The following is a 17,686-nucleotide window of genomic DNA, read 5'->3' on the forward strand; positions in this document are numbered from 1 at the left end:
GCACTCACCTTTAGTCTTAGTATTGTGGAGGCAGAGGCAGGTGGATTCTTCACTTTGGGGCTAGAGAGATGACTGAGTAAAAATGCTTTTGTAAGCGTGAGAACTTGAGTTCAGCTACCAAGCATCCATATAAATGCCAGATGATAAGGTATGTACTTGTAACTCTAGAGACGATGTGTGTCAGAGATAGGATCATCCCCTGAGCTCAACCAGGCTAATCAACTTGGCAAGACCCAGGTTTAGTAACAGAGAGACCCATTCTTAAAATTAAAGGTAAGGTGGACAATAATAGAAGATACTGGCATCCACCCCTGACCATGGTTGCATGTATATCATATACATTAAAACAGTAAACAATCACTTCCTTTTGAAAAAGGTTTTTATATAAAAGTTACTTGGATTTTATAATATATTTCCCTACTTTTTCACCTAGACTTAAAATATCTTGTTAATATTTGTCAAACATATACATGAGTATTTCTGTGTATGTTAATAAATTCTATGGAATTTCATGAATGTAAGTTATAGACATTATGACTATTTTGATATTTGTCTCTTAAAATCAAGGATTTTTTTAAAAAGGGTTTTTTTTTGTTTTTTTAGTAACTAGACTTTTTTTTTTTATGGATGTATATGGATGTATACTAGTGATGGCTGTTGTTATCAGCAGAGATTTGAAGAGATTTTTAGAGTCTCCTAGGGTTGAATTACAAGTGGTTGTAATGTGTGTTCTAGGAAGAGTGGAATTTGAGTCCAACATTCATTCCTGGAAGCCCACGGTTGCCTATAACTCTAGGTCCAGGCTATATAGTAACCTATTCTGACCTCCATGGGCACAAGTGTACATATATGTACACACACACACACACACACACACAATCTTTTTTTTTTTTTAAAGATTTATTTATTTATTATATGTAAGTACATTGTAGCTGTCTTCAGACACACCAGAAGAGGGAGTCAGATCTCGTTACAGATAGTTGTGAGCCACCATGTGGTTGCTGGGATTTGAACTCTGGACCTTCGGAAGAGCAGTCGGGTGCTCTAACCCACTGAGCCATCTCACCAGCCCTCACACACACACAATCTTAAAGATAAATTCTCAAACAGTTTTTATATATTCAATTAATGATCTCTACTAGATTGTCTCAAGTAGACTGATTTTTTTTTTTTTTTAATTAGTGCTAGGCCCCAGACAAGCATTTTATAAGTTAGACCCTAAAGCCCCTGTTAATTGGGTAAGTTCATGCTGACGCTAGAGCCAGGTCTGAGACAGAATATCTGGAGCTCTGCCTGTCCCTGTTCTCCACTGGTGGGACTACAGAGAAATGCAGCCATGCCTTAGGTTTTACTCGGGTGCTTGGGATTTGAACTCGGATAGTCATGCTGCAGAGCAGTGACCATTAGCCACTGAGACAACTTCATACTTGTGATCCTTTAATACTTTTAATAATTTGTTCTTCGTTCAGTATCTGTGATGCCATTAGTTGTCATAATTCTTCCCCTTTTTTTGTAAATAGAGATACTTTCCCAATCTTTTTATAATATTGATGTTTTAATAGTACAGACCCATTTTGGCTTTTTTGGGTTTTTTTCTTTTGAAACATGATCTTGCCAGATCTGCCTTCCTTCAGCCTTGCAGTTCTCCTGCCTCAGAATCTAGAGTGTTGAGAATCCAAGCATGTGTCCGTTAGGCCCAACTTGGGCCAGAAAACCAAAAGGGTTGTTCTGGAACATTTTTCAGTTTTGTTCTTACATTTTTAGTAGTAATAGTACAGAAGTGACATGTTTTTTGTAATACATTCTGATGATGTCATTTGCTATTGAGGATACTAATTTTAAGAGTTAATCTGGCTTCTTCCTGTTTCTTCTGCTCAAAACTTCCTTTTGAATACGTTGTCAGTGTGAAGACATCCTGAAGTTACAAGCCTACTGTTTCCCATAAATCCTCAATTGACTTGAGCTTTTATCAATAATTTTTTCTTGAGTAAATGTTAATATAATCTCTTCTAAATGTTGATTTTTCTAATTATTAGAATTTCTTTGACATCATTGAATAACCCATTGTGTAAGGAGATGGATGCACTTTTTAATGTTATTCATCTAGTTTAATATTAATTTGGATTCATGGATTTGAAATATTTATTTAAAAATCTTTTGTTTTTGTTTTTTGGGTTTTTTTGGGTTTTTTTTTTTTTTTTTTTTTTGGAGACAGGGTTTCTCTATATAGCCCTGGCTGTCCTGGAACTCACTCTGTAGACCAGGCTGGACTCGAACTCAGAAATCCGCCTGCTTCTGCCTCTCAAGTGCTGGGATTAAAGGCGTGTGCCACCACACCCAACTGCTTTCTTACTTTTTTTTAACAACCCCCTATACTATCCTATCTTCTAAAAACAATCTTGTTGCTTTTCCAAGTGTTTCACTTACTAGTAGTTTTAAAAATACGTGACAATCAGAGTCTGACTATGTAAGTCTCTGAAGTCTATTTGGAGTGAAGTTATTAAAGAATATATAGTAATTATTTTACTACCTTGCCAAATTTAATTAGGAGTGATGCCATTTTCTTGTTTTACAGAGTTTTGAAAGCTCAGTCTGATCATAGGTCTAGACATGAAGGTAAGAGCTCAACAAAGTTTATTTTAGGTTTTTTTAAATATAATTTTTAAAGAAAGTGTAAAAACCATTGTTAAACACTCTGTATTTAATACTGAGCATTGTGTCTTTATAACACAAAGCATATTATGCCTTTATTTTCTTTCAGTGTCCCATTATTCAATGTGGCTCTTGGTGAGCTGGGCTCATTGCTGCTCTTTAGTCAAGTCTAGTCTTGCCGACAGTGATCATTTACAAGATTGGCTAAAACAGCTGACTCTCCTTATTCCCGAGGTAAGAGAAAAAGGAAAGGTTGGTTAGTGCTGCTGCTTCTACAAGCTTTGTATTACTAGCATTGCTAATTAAATAAGATCAAATAATGGTAAAGGAATGTTCATGATTCTATTAATCATTTTCATTATTTACCATTTAGATACAGAATCTGATAAACTAAAAAGTGTAAATATTATAAAGTCATATTTGTCTCTTTTTAAGTTTTGTTCTGTTCTGGATATTCCAGGTGGCCACATCTGGATTATTCACTTGGAATCTGTGAAGTGACTTAAATACTTTTTAAGTTGCCTGTGGTTCTAAAATGTTTTTATGTTGTAAATACCATAATTATGAAAAACCTTTAATCCTATTTATTTGTCTACGTGTATATTTTTATATTTGTTTCTGCTTTATAGCCTTAAGCATTTCTTTTCAAATAAAGTAGGCATATACTGCCATGCACTACTGAATACTTTAAATGGTTATATGTTGTTTACAGTACATTGCTAGGGCTGGTGATATAGGTCAGCACTTGCTTGCCTTACATGTGCCAGGCTCTATGTTTAGTCTTCAGCAAAACAAAATGCTTTGTGAAAGAAGTCAGCCATCCTCACCTCAGTCATACTCACTGTGTTCTCAGCATGTGGAGGTATAGGCAAGAGGATAAGGACTGCCAAGCTGGCATTTGGGGCCACCTTAGCCAACAGAAAGGTTTCATTTCAGACAGACAAGAAACTTCCTAAAGCTGTTTGTATTAATATCGCTCCCCTTCCCTCTTCTTTCTTCATTGGTTTTATCCTCTTCACTTTTTTCCCTTTCTGTGCACACACAAGTGCTCCTCTCCTTTCTGCTTACATCTCTTCCACCCTCCGCTGTGCTGGAGCCCAAACCCAAGGCCTTATTTATACATGCGGGGAACCTGCTCTAATGCTCCATTATATGGGTTGTATTCCCAGGATTTATCCGCCCCTCCCCCCAAGGTCTTATGTAGCCCAGTTTGATACCAAGATTGATAATGCAATTTAGGATAAGCTTAATTTTTTGAGACAGTCTGGCCTCCAGCCTACTGAGTAGCCGAGCATAATACTTCAGTGCTAGAATCTGATTGATAAAATGCTGTGAATTAAAATTGGGGAGCAAACTCAAAGCAACCTCTCAGCTGAGCTGTTTATCTAGCATATGAATAGCCTTTTAATACTCTAAGCTGTCTCTGTTTTCTCCTTTAGACTGCAGTTCGCCATGAATCTTGCAATGGTCTCTATAAGCTATCTCTGTCAGGCCTAGATGGAGGAGACTCAATCCATCGATCCTTCCTTCTTTTGGCTGCCTCAACATTATTGAAATTCCTTCCTGATGCTCAAGCACTCAAACCTCCAAGGGTAAGATTTTTACCTTGTTGCAAATTTGTTATCGTGACTGTATCCTTGTTACTTCATAAACTCCTGATTCTCCAGTCCCAACCTAGGAGTGCTGAGAATGTCAGTGCACACCATGATGCCTCATACCGTTCTCAGGGTCAGCATTACAGCCACTAACAGCATCAATGTGATGAGATTTTAGCTTTGAATTGTCTGTCATGTGGATGTAATTTTGGAGATAATGTTTGTCCCTACAAAGTTGAAAAATTATGGAGCACCCTTCTTCACTCATTTTATTTGTTTTTTTTTTTTAAATTCCTTTTGTTTTACCTAGTGTCCTAGTGTGACACTTTTTAAAAAGCTTTTATTGCATAATAAATACAATAATTTTTAATACCTAATAAAAGATTCATGCCGGGTGTGGTGGCGCACACCTTTAATTCCAGCACTCGGGAGGCAGAGGCAGGCGGATTTCTGAGTTCGAGGCCAGGCTGGTTTACAAAGTGAGTTCCAGGACAGCTGGGGCTACACAGAGAAACCCTGTCTCAAAACAAAACAAACAAACAAACAAAAAGATTCATTAGTATTTTAAAATAATTTACAAAAATATACACTGTAGAATTTGCATATTTTCCTATGATTATATCTTTTCCAAATAATTGAAGATTGTTTTTCTTTTCTTGTTTTTGTTTTGTTTCTTTCTCTGAGACCTTGCTTTATTCTGTCTCCAGAGTAAATTTAGACTAAAGGTGGTATTTTGTTCTTCTTTATCTCGTGATTGTATGATTTTACAGAATTCACCAGGAATTCACTCTTTTTTAGTGTTTGTATATTATTTGTTTAGGGATTTACTTTCATAAAGTCTGTGCTTGCTTAAACATGTTAATATTTTTAAAAGTGATTTTACAAGGTAAAATTTCTCTTAATAGATAGATGATTATGAAGAAGAACCACTGTTAAAACCTGGATGTAAAGAATATTTTTGGTTATTATGCAAGTTAGTGGACAACATACACATAAAGGACGCTAGTCAGGTATGTTGAAAGCAAATGTCTTCAGTTGTTACTGTGTAGCAGACACTCAAGCCTTGCACAGACACACATGGCTTTATTTGTCCTTTCAGCTGAGAGCACCTTCATTGATCTCTAAGGAGCAGGTTCTGTCCTAACTTGCCTGTTACATCATTCCCTTGTGTTCTCTCCTAGTTTCTTTCTTATTTTTACTTTGACTTTAAATCTTTCAATTGAAATTATTTTAAGCTAAACTAAAACATTTTCTTTTGAACAAATAAGTGCTTGGATTAAAGATTTGCTCCACAACATCCAGCTACAAATAAATGTTTAAAAAAAATACATTTTGAAGATACACTTGTCACATAGACTTTATATTTTCCTCTTTATATAAATTAGTTAAGCTGGAAATGTATGTATGTTAATTCTAAAGAGGTGAGACTAACATAAGGAGGATCAATTTTGATATTTGGGAACCATTTTCCAAAATGTAATGTTTAGTTTATCATTAAAGCGTGGGTCAAAGATAATGACAATAGAAAAAAAGGAGTGGGGGTATTGTGATACTGTGTACCAGTATACTGTGGTACATATCACTGCTCCATGTGTAAATTGTACCTTGATAGATGAAGTCAAGGGGGAAACAAAAAACTAGTATCTGGTCAGGTGTTTACTGTTCCACTATAATTACTACTGTGGCTGTGATAATCTATTTTAAATTTGTCTCCTGTGTGCTGAGGTTTAGGGCATGAGCCACCACTGCCTTTTTTAATGGACTTGATGCACTTTAAAGTATAGGCTTTGGGGTTTGTTCATTTGTTTGTTTTTAATACTATGTAGATGAAAAGATAAATCAAGTTTAACTTAATTTGTAAAATAACTTTTATTATATATGAGATAATTTATATTTTTCTAATTTGTGATACATCAAACATAAAAATCTGCATTTGAATTTTGTATTTTCTTTTTGCCTTAAGACAACACTCCTTGATTTAGATGCTTTGGCAAGACATTTGGCTGACTGTATTCGCAGGTAAAAATCTAATGCAGAATTACCAATTAAATTATTAAACAAAGAGAAAAGAATATCTTTATTTATCTTTTGCTTGTGTTCTTTTCTAACAGTAGAGAAATCCTGGACCACCTAGATGGCAGTATAGAAGATGATGGGCTTTCGGGGCTCCTGAGACTGGCAACAAGTGTTATTAAACACAAGCCACCCTTCAAATTCTCAAGAGAGGGACAGGTATGCTTTAAAATATATGCATGAGTCATAGTTGAAGCTTCTTTTTACATTGTATGTGTGTTCTGTTTTGTTTTACATTATATCCAAGCCATGTTTGCTAGAACTTGATGATGAATTCTGAATAAATTAACAGTGAAAATAGGAAACTTAGAATATATGTTTAGAATGTAAAAACAAATTTTAATTTCTGTTACTCAGGGGAATGTCCACTCTGACATTTCCTATGTGAAAACATTTTTATATATGTTTTCTCTTGTGCACTAATGTCTTCACGTAGTAGAGTCAGTTGGTGATGGTCATTCTGACTATAATGGCTTTACCCTGCCTCTTACTTTTTTTAATATTTATTTATTTATTTATTTTATATATGTGAGTACACTGTAGCTATCCTCAGACACCCTTGAAGAGCGTATCGGATCTTATTACAGATGGTCGTGAACCACCATTTGGTTGCTGTAGAATTGAAGTCAGGGAACTGCTGAGCCAGCTCTGTAGCTCATGCTTTCATATTTTTAAGGCCTCCTTGAAATGTGTCTTGAATATTTATAGCTCTTAATAACTATGTCATTGGCACTTATCTCCTGCAGTGAGGTAATTACTTCTCATTTTGAGAACTTTTATCTTGAAGTTACTAATTGTGTTTTAAACAGTAAGCAAAAGAGTACAATGACTTCTTTTGTTGTTGTTGTTTTTTGTTTTTCGAGACAGGGTTTCTCTGTGTAGCCCTGGCTGTCCTGGAACTCACTTTGTAGACCAGGCTGGCCTGGAACTCAGAAATCTGCCCGCCTCTGCCTCCCAAGTGCTGGGATTTAAGGCATGCGCCACCACCGCCTGGCTATGACTTGTTTGTTTATGTGTGTGTGTTGTGTATGTATTTGTGTAGTATATACATAAAATGTATATGTAATATATGTATGTGTGTGTAAAGCATGTACATATACATACACATTATACACTAAAGTTCATTTGTTCTATGATTCTTATATTTCATCTTCTCTATAACAAAGCCCACAACCCCTTTATTTTATTTGTTATTCATTACTTTTACTACTTTTTATTGATTGATACAGTATTTAAGAAATAATACTGATCAGTTTTATCACTAATGTCCCAGTTTATTTATTTTTCAATTTGTGAGTAGTAGACTTTCAGGGACTTGAAGCATGTGCCAGTACATCCCACTTAATTTTAGTTTGCTGTTGTTGTTTCTGTTTCTGTTTTTTTTTTTTTTCTAGAAACTACTACTATATGTACTTTTTTTTAAAAGTTAGTTTTCTTAAAATAACAGTTATTATGCTGTATGTTATTTTGTCAATGCCCTTTCCTTTTTGCCACCAGTAGTATATTCAGTGGTAATAATTAGATGTATAGATTTGTGTTTAAATTGTTACATAAAATTTTATCCAAAATTAGATACATACTAAACTTTTTTTTATAACATTGTACACAAATATTACAAAAGGATACAAAGCTGCCTAGTACTGGAAAACAAAGAAGGTTCTTGTGTATCTTGATTATCTACCCCATCCCTGCCAAGGTATTTTGTTTGTTTTTGAAACAAGATTTTGTGAAGCCCAAGCTTGCCCTGAACTTGATTTGGAACCAAGGCTGGCCTTGATTTCCTGATCCTCCTGCCTTTATCTCCAGAGTGTTGGGAATATAGATAGTCGGGTACATTTTATGTGAGTATTCCTGTGAATATTTGTGGTCATATTTATGCCATGGAATATGTGAGATGGTTTCAGGACAACTTATGGACAATAACTTCTACCATGTTGTTTCCAGCAATGAAAAGATTAGACTTGGCAGCAAGTACCTTTATTCTCTTAAGTACTCTGTTAAGGCATCTAATGGAGAATACAAAAGAATGTTGTTCACATAGTGTTCAGAAGAGTTATGTTTTGGTACTTCTTTGTTGCTTTGAAACTGTCTTGAAATAACCAAGGTTAGCTTTGAATACTGTATAGTTTATTCTATGTGCACAGGATGATTTTGAACTCCTGGTCCTCCGGCTTCTACCTCCTGAGTGCTGGCATTACAAGCGTGTTATACCGTATATTTTTCAATTTATTTTGTATTACACTGTGATTTATTACCAAAAACTATTTTTAATATTGAGCCACAGTAGTGAATACCTTTAATCCCAGCATTCAGGAGTTAGAGGCACGTGGATCTATGTGAGTTCAAGGTCAATCTGCTCTATATAGTGAGTCCTAAGATAGCCAGAGCTATATAGAGAGACCTGTCTCAGGAAAACAAAAACAAAACAAAAAAATTCTGTCGGCCTTGTGTAAGTTCTTTTTTGAAGAATAAAGGTAGATTCAGAATAGAAAACAAAAATGTTCATTGGCTCAGTGTTTATGGTAAAATGCTTTGATCACGGGTTTTAAGTATACTTTTTCAAAATCACTATACAAATAGAGCTTATTTTCCTTTGAGTTATGAGATGTTTGGCAAAGATAGTTCATTGTTAGTTGGTTTTTTTTTTTTTAAGATTTATTTATTACTATAAATAAGTACACTGTAGCTGTTGTTAGACACACCAGAAGAAGGCATCAGATCTCATGACAGGTGGTTGTGAGCCACCATGTGGTTGCTGGGACTTGAACTCAGGACCTTCGGAAGATCAGTCAGTGCTCTTAACCATCTGAGCCATCTCTCCAGCCCCTCATTGTTAGTTTTTTATGGCCAATTTGTACTTGCTGTTGAAACGTTTGGTTACCAGTGCAGCTGAACATGTTGTTTTGGATCTCCGTGACAGTAATCTCAGTTCTGAATCCTTAAATAGATAAAAATAAAATTATATCATCTTTGAGTCATCTGTATGAAATAAGACTCAAATCATTTTGTGTATTTAGTAGCCAATCTTGTCTTCTTTTGCAAATCTAGAAAGTATGATTTACAATATTTGGAAGTAGTAAAATAGATCTGGAGAAAACATCCTAGTGGTAAACATTTTAAGATGTTTTGGTTTTAGTTTTTTGAGTCCTGTGTGTTGCTTTCCCAGTACCACCCCTGGTGAGTGATTTGTCAGGACTCAGAGGACTTAACAGTGGACTCACTGCTAGTTTTCATTATGGTGGAATTGAACGTGTTTAACTTTGCCATCGTTGTTACTGCGACTGAGCATGTGTCCTGCATTTCCAGTTGCTGACATTCAAGATTCCTAAAACATGTTTAGCATAAACTACATGCGGTTTGATACAGTGAGCCACTTCTGTCATTTAGGGAAAGTTTGATATTCATGTAGGGAACTGATTGCAAGTCAGGTTTTTCAGACTGCAACAAAATGCCAGTCTTACTAAAGAGTGATGCTATTTGAATCTTAATATGTATAGTTTTTCTTCTCAGTCCCCTATGAAGTACTGTACCACAGGGTAGATACAGTAGTAATGTTTGGGATGTGTAAGAGATAACTAGGTAAAATGTAAGGGAGAATAATTAGAAAAGAACAAGCGACCCGAGGTCTCCTTAGCTGAGGAGCTGTCAGCAGTTCACAGTAACTGGGGAGGGGATAGATAGGCTTTGCCCATGTCTGTAGGAGGAGATTCATTGGATTCAGTGGCTTATTCAGAAAGAAAAGAGAAAGCAATGGTGACATGATTTTAACACCAGGATTTGGGAGACAGAGACAGGTGAATCTCTGAGTTTGAGGCTAGCCTAATCTATAGAATGAGTACAGGGACAGCCAGGGCTACACAGAGAAACCCTGCCTCAGAAAAAGCAAGAGAGATTGTCTAGGAGGAGAGGGAGGTCGGGAGGGAGGGAGAGAAAGAACATGAGCTTGGAAAGGGCACATGTTGCAAGATAAATGGACATTAGATAGGCATGGTAGAGAAGGACGTAAGGTGGATACAGACATAGTACATTGTACAGTTTTATGTAGTTTTCAGAGAATGAATCAACAGCTTTTTTGTAGAAGAATTGAGTGAAAAGATAACCTGGGTAAACTCATCTTTGCGTGGTCCCAACCCCTGCTCTTGTGTGTGCCTTGGCTTCCCTTCAAGCACATCACCTTCTATTTGTATTTAAGCCTAAATTAAAATGTGCTAGATGAATATCTTCAACTCTGCTTTATAACCAAAATGTAACATAATACACAAATTGAATTTAGGACAAAAGTCTGTTATAAATTAGGATTTGAAAACTGATTACATTAAAACAATTTAGGTCCATCTGAGAGTAAACCTCATTTCTTTAGATTACAAAATTAAGAAGATAGTGGGAAAGAGGTTTATGTCTTTCATCCTAACTGGCATTTGTCACAGTTTTAAGTACTAGCAAGGTTCTTATTGTTTCTGCTCTTTTGCACGGCTGGCACTCAGGGTGGGTGAGGTACTTCTGTTCTCGTTGTTCACCACATGGAGAAACATCTGTAGGATTTGGCAAATAGGGAATGACAAGGCCTTAATAGAATATCAGTAATTTACAAATGAAAATAATAACACTGTGCAAGGATAATCTGTAAGGATAGATATGAAATTTGAAGTGGGGAGAAACTAAAAGATGGGTCCATTCTGTTCCGTTTTCTTCAAGAAAAAGAACTTTGGTGATGATTTATGATACTGCTATATACTTATGATGGATATCTTAGTAAATTATAGTTAGCCCATTATCCAATTTGTTTTTTGTTATGTTTGGAATATAATTGGTATCATGTTTAGATAACATACCTGCTTTCTTCTTATCTCCTAGGAATTTTTAAGAGATATCTTCAATCTTCTGTTTTTGTTGCCCAGTCTAAAGGACCGACGGCAGCCAAAGTGCAAATCACACTCTTGCAGGGCTGCTGCTTATGATTTGTTGGTGGAGATGGTGAAAGGGTCTGTAGAGAACTACAGGCTCATACACAACTGGGTTATGGCACAGCACATGCAGTGTAAGCGCTCATCCTTTTCTTGACTCTTTATAAATTGAATGCAGCAATGAACACTTAAGGACACTGATTAAAGAATCACCTTTTCGCACACTTGGTTATACACATTGTTGATAGAAGAGTCAGCATTTGATTTTACTAGAAAAATGTAAAAAGCCTTTATGTATTTTCAATATTTGTGCTTTCTTTGTATAAAGTAGCATAATACCAAGTAAAGTAATGCTTTGACTGTTAATCTGAATTTTATAATTAGATTTAAAATGTTTTTTTAATTCTTAATATTTTAAATTCTACACATACTAGTTGGCAAATCAATAGAGGTAGTAGGTGCCAATCAAAGCAAGATATGTTTAAGTTTGTTTGGGGTATCTTCTCCCTCTTTTTATCAGCAGCCCATGCACCTTACAAGTGGGACTACTGGCCTCATGAGGATGTCCGTGCAGAATGCCGGTTTGTTGGCCTTACTAACCTTGGAGCTACTTGTTACTTGGCCTCTACTATTCAGCAGCTGTACATGATACCAGAGGCAAGACAGGCTGTCTTCACTGCTAAGGTAGAGTTTCCAAACTGAAAACCAAAGCTTGAATAGTTTCATAAATCATAATTAATTTGATATAATAATAATAATACATTGCTTAATATCAAGAATATATGGGAAAAGAGATTTTTGTTGTCCTGGCTAACTATTTTCATGTATTTAATTTTATTTACACTTATTCGTAGTTTCATTATGTAGTTTTTGGGTTTTATATGCTTAGTATGCATAGTTAATATTGTATTTCAGTAAAATGGAATACAGATTTCTTTTTTCACTTCATTTATTTGTTTGTTTGTTTACTCACTTTACATCCCAATTGCAGCCCCCCCTTCCCTGCTCTCCCAGTTGTACCCTTATAAATCCTTCCCCCTATTACTCTTGACCAGAGGACGCCTTTGTGTACCACCCCACATCTAGTCCCAGCAGGACTAAGCATCTCCTCTCCCACTAAGGCCCAACCAGGCAGTTCAGTTAGGGGAAGTGTGTCCAATAGCAGGCAACAGAGTCAGAGAAAGTCTTGGTTTCAATTGAAGACCAAGCTGAACATCTACAAATGTGCAGGGGCCTAGGTCTAACCTCTGCATGCTCTTTGGTTTGTGGTTCAGTCTCTGTGAACCCCCATGGGCCCATGTTAGTTGGTTCTCTAGGTCTTCTTGTGGTATACCTGATACCACAGGCTCCCTCAGTTCTTGCCCCTCTCTTCCACAAGATTTCCCAAGTTCCACCTGATGTTTGGCTGTGGTTCTGCATGTTTCCATCCCCTGCTGGATGAAGCCTCTCAGGAGAGAGAGATTTATTTTAGGCTCCTTTCTGCAAGAATAGAAGATTATCATTAATAATGTCAGGGGTTGGCTCTCATGTTTTTTAATTTTATTTTTTATTTATTTTTTTCTATGGTTTTAGAGCTTTATTGTAGTAAACAGAAAGAGAGACAGAGAGACGAAAGGTAGAGAGTAGAGGCCGGCCATGGCCTTGTGGAGAGAGGGAAGAAGAGGGGGGGAAAGAAGGACGACGAAAGTGAGAGTAAAAGCAAGAGCTTAAGAGAGAGAGGAGAGACAAGAGAGCTTTTCTATTATTTATTTTTTTAAGACAGGGTTTTTCAGTGTATCCCTGGCAGGTCCTGGAACTCAACTGTAGACCAGGCTGTCTTTGTACTGGCATAGACCCACCTCCTCAGTGCTTGCACCACCACTGCCGGGTTTGTAGTGTTTTATAAACATGAAAGAAACAAAGAATCATGTTTTTAGTGCCCCCTCCCCATAATGACTTGGTCATACATTTTGGTGCTTTTTTTTTGTTCATGTTAAAGAATACTTTAAGCCGGGCAGTGTTGGCGCACACCTTTAATCCCAGCACTTGGGAGGCAGAGGCAGGTGGGTTTCTGAGTTCAAGGCCAGCCTGGTCTACAGAGTGAGTTCCAGGACAGCCCCTGAAGACACTTCTCCAACAAGTCCAATCATCCTAATCCTTTCTCAAATAGTGACACTCCCTAAGCATTCAAACATGAACTTATGGGGGCCATTCTCATTTAAGGCACTGCACAGGCTAGGTGACAACTTGGGACTTGTCTTTTTGTGAGGTGAGGATGACTGACTGGGTAGAGCACTTTGCTGTGGAAGCTACGAGATTCTGAATTTCACCCCTAGCACCCATCTAAAAAGGCAAGTACACAGTGCCTGTTGTGATCCCAGTGTCAGGGGCAGCAGATACAAGGCAGGCCCGAAGTTTGCTGACCAACCAGTCTAGCCAAGGAATAGGAGGTCCCAGTGCGTGACAGTGTGTCTAAAAATAAGTCGCTCCCGAGGTCCACACTGGAGGGTGACTTCTGGAGTTCTTGCATATGCCTGCAGCACACCCAAATTAATAAACTTAAAAAATAGATAAAAGCAATTAGGTTTAAGTATAGCCGGATTCTCTAATCATGGATTGTAGTACTTTGATGTTTAGATTGTTTAAAAAAGTCACGAACAATTTTCTTCCTTAGGATTGAAGTATATTATTCCAGGAAAAATTATAATGTGAACTAATTGATACTAAAATGTAATTTATAATATTTGAGTTTACTCTACAAGGGAATTTACATACTTAAAGTGCTTTTTATTTTTGTTTATCAATAAGGTATGTAATCTAGAAAGCAAGGGTTTTTTGTTTTTTGTTTTTTTCTGAGACAGGATTTTTCTGTATAACTTTTGCTGTCCTGGAACTCACTCTGTAGACCAGGCTGGCCTCAAACTCAGAAATCCACCTGCCTCTGCCTCCCAAGTGCTGGGATTAAAGGCGTGTGCCACCACTGCCTGGCTTAGAAAGCAGTTTTAAGAAAGATCTCTCTATAGTCAATTTTTCATCATAATGGCTATCACTGTAAATTGTAATAGAAAAATACCCTGGTTTTTCTAAGATGTAAGAAAAGGGTTAAATGTGAGGTGTTTCCTTCCAGACAGCTAGAAGGATGAAGTATAGTAATACAGGGATGTCCACACACTACCATTAGTTTTTCACTGTTTCCTCGTGTCTTTCAGTATTCAGAAGACATGAAGCACAAGACAACTCTTCTGGAACTTCAGAAAATGTTTACATATTTAATGGTATGTTTGAAAAATGTGCAGAATAACTAATTAGATTATTTTTTATTATAGTGACCGTAAATATTTTACTGGCTCTGTTAATTAGACTTACTGCTATCCCTCTTCTTTGTTATAGACTTGTAGCAATCACAGCTGAGTTACTTATCTTCTGTTAATTTGCCCTTCATTTCTAGTATTTTTCCTGTTACTTGTTGTCTTAATTATGTCTTCTATTACTACAAGGAAACCACCATGGCCAAAAACAACTTGAGGAGGAAAGGGTTTATTTGGCTTACACTTCCATGCAAAATGTTCTTCACCACAGGAAGTCAGGACAAGAACTCCAAACAGAGCAAGATCCTGGAAGCAGGATCTGATGCAGAGGCCGTGAAGGGTGCTGCTCACTGGCTTGCTCCTTATGGTTTGCTCCTCAGGTTTGCTCAGCCTGATTTCTTCTAGAACCAAGGACTGCCAGTCTAGGGATGGCACTACCCACAATGGGCTGGGTTTTCCCTCATCAATCACTAATTAAGAAATGCCCTACATACATGCATACAGCCAGATCTTATGGAGACCTTTTCTCAAAGTTTTCTCTCAGTTGATTTTAGCTTGTGTTGAGTTGACAGAAAACCAGCACGCACACTGGTTTAACTCTTTTATGCAAACTTTCTAACTGTTGTCTCTTTATCCCCTTTAAGTCTTATTTCCACATTGGAAAAAGTAAGGGATCTTTTTACAAAAGCTAGATCGGGCTGGAGAGATGACTCAGTGGTTATGAGCACGACTACTGTCCTAGAGGTCCTGAGTCCAATTCCCCACAGCCACATGGTGGCTCACAGCCATCTGTAATGGGATCCAGTGCCCTCTGCTGGTGTGTCTGAGGACAGCTACAGTCTGAAGATGAGCTGTAGTGTACCCATATACACAAGATAATAAATCTTTAAAGAAAGAAAAAGAAAAAAGAAAACTAGCTGGTCTTCCAGAGGATCTGGGTTCTGTTTCCAGCATCCACATGGCAGCTTACAACCCTCTATAACTAGGTCTAATGTCCTCTTCTGGCCTCTACAGGCACTGCATATGCCTGGTGCACAGACATACTTGCAGACAAAACTCCATACAAAGAAAATAAAAGTAATTAAACTTGTAAAAGTAAAAAAAGATTTTTTTTTTTAAATATTGGTACCTCACTTAAAACTGTGTGGTTGCTACTGTGTTTGTAGAGTTTTTCGAGTTTTGCTCCTGCCACTCACATCAGTCAGTCACAGTTGCTTGTAAATACAGGTCTTTCTTCCCTAGTTATGCAGATGTGTACGCATATGCGTGTGCACACACAAAGTTTGAAAAAGAAAATCAATTTTATGCTATGTCTTTTCAGTTATTTTCTTGAGATTATAATTTAATTACATTTCTCCTGTCCCTTTCCTACCTCTAAACCTTTTTGAATGTCCCTCTCCATTCTCTTCCAAACACGTTTCTCTGCCCCCCCACCCCCCGTTATTGTGAGTGTGTGTATCTATGCATATATATTCCTAAATGTAACTTGTTCAAGACATATAATGTATCTTGTATCTATGTTTTCAGAGATAACAGTTTAGCACTGTACAAGCAGATAGTCTTATTCATGATAGGGAGTATATTTAAAACATTGAATGTTTTTTAAGGTGAGTATTGTATTTATGGTCTTATTCATGCTACTTAGCCTGCTTCACCCCTGATAACATGAAGCCCTTTGAAGCCCATTACCTAGTTGCTTTTTTACTTGTATGGTTGTATATATAAGGTTCTTCAGAACTCCTCTCTATTTTCTTCCTGTTGTGTAATCAACTAGAAGTCTTAGGAGTCAACAAAATATTTGTCAGTTTCCATGTTTCTTTTCTATTTCTGATACTAAAGTTTTACCTGTTGGAATTTTCAGGACAAGTAATGCCATAATTGTCTTGTATTCTCAGACTGAAAAACTTTTCTTTTCCTACACAAATAGAAAATATACTAGTTTGTTTGATGCTGACTTTTAATGTCACCTCATTCTGGGTCAGGGTGTTCATGTATATGTGGGTCGTTTACTTAACATCTTGTCACAGCTGTCTGCATGTTGGGAATATAGGTACATCACTTCTATGCCCTGGTTTTTAAATTTTCCTTTCAAGGGAGATGGAGCACATTTGAAGTGACAAAATCAGAACTGCTGCTTAAACTACCCCTCCGTGCCAAATAAGGTTCTTCTGTGTAGACCTGGCTGTCCTGGAACACGCTGTAGATTCTTGCCTCTGACTTCTGAGTTCTGGGGTTAACATTGTGCCATCACATCTAACTAATCTGAACTGCTTTTAATAAAATTTCATAAAGTTCAGCATAGAGAAACTTAAAATTTGAGTTCCAATAATAATTTAATAAGGTGAGCTTATGATCTCAACATCAGGACCATTAAACTAAAAATACCATTCAGCTCAACCCAAAGAAGTGAAGGGGGTGTTTGGAACAATTGTCGTCTTCAGCTGGGTATAGTGGAGTATTTCTCCAGCCCTAGTATGCAGGAGTCTGAAACAGAGGCAGGGCTACAAAGTGAAATCTGGGGGTGGGGTGTGTGTGTGTGTGTGGCTGTCTGTCTGTCTGTCTGTTGACGGGCAGAAAACTTTCTAACTTGCTTTGTTGTTTTGAGTTTGGTTTTTATCTTATTTTCTGTGGGGGCAGAGATGTTTTTTAATTGTTTGGCTTTGTTCTGAGCTAGGGTCTCTCATAAATCCAGGAGGCTCCGATTCTCTAGCCTTGGATTCCTGCTCTTCCTGTTGCACCTGCTAAGCACTAGCGACATGGCATTTTCCACCCCATATGATTGTTGTTGATTTAAATTTTGTTCTGGCCATTTCTTACTTGATATTTCTTCCTCTCTTTCTCTTGCAGGAGAGTGAGTGCAAAGCCTATAACCCTAGGCCTTTCTGTAAAACTTACACTATGGACAAGCAGCCTCTCAACACTGGGGAGCAGAAAGACATGACAGAGTTCTTTACAGATCTCATTACTAAAGTGGAAGAAATGTCGCCAGAACTGGTTAGTACTAGAATACTGAAAATTTGTCTGAAATTTATATAACTTTGAATTTCAATCACTGACTTTGATTTGTTTTATATTATAGAAAAATACTGTCAAAAGCCTGTTTGGAGGTGTCATTACAAACAATGTTGTTTCGTTGGTAAGTATATCTCTTTGTTGTTTTATAAGGGTTTTTGGG

At 37.0% G+C, this 17,686-nt stretch overlaps 1 protein-coding gene across 7 annotated transcripts in view; it reads left to right on the forward strand.

Moving 5' to 3' along the window:
* Usp34 (ubiquitin specific peptidase 34) overlaps positions 1–17,686 on the forward strand; it is a 187,376-nt gene that overhangs the window by 111,703 nt on the left and 57,987 nt on the right. For 5 of the 7 annotated variants that reach the window (XM_006514565.2, XM_006514567.2, XM_006514566.3 and 2 more), the window contains 11 exons: positions 2,576–2,616; positions 2,762–2,886; positions 4,092–4,244; positions 5,153–5,257; positions 6,211–6,266; positions 6,359–6,479; positions 11,175–11,358; positions 11,745–11,908; positions 14,413–14,478; positions 17,359–17,505; positions 17,591–17,647. In XM_006514565.2, coding sequence (XP_006514628.1) covers positions 2,576–2,616; positions 2,762–2,886; positions 4,092–4,244; positions 5,153–5,257; positions 6,211–6,266; positions 6,359–6,479; positions 11,175–11,358; positions 11,745–11,908; positions 14,413–14,478; positions 17,359–17,505; positions 17,591–17,647 — 1,219 coding nt within the window. The remainder of the gene's footprint in view (positions 1–2,575; positions 2,617–2,761; positions 2,887–4,091; positions 4,245–5,152; positions 5,258–6,210; positions 6,267–6,358; positions 6,480–11,174; positions 11,359–11,744; positions 11,909–14,412; positions 14,479–17,358; positions 17,506–17,590; positions 17,648–17,686) is intronic. The other 2 variants (XM_017314317.2, NM_001190401.2) reach the window with 1 other exon arrangement.

This window comes from Mus musculus, chromosome 11, assembly GCF_000001635.26.
Source record: "Mus musculus strain C57BL/6J chromosome 11, GRCm38.p6 C57BL/6J".
Classification (NCBI taxonomy): Eukaryota; Metazoa; Chordata; class Mammalia; order Rodentia; family Muridae; genus Mus; species Mus musculus.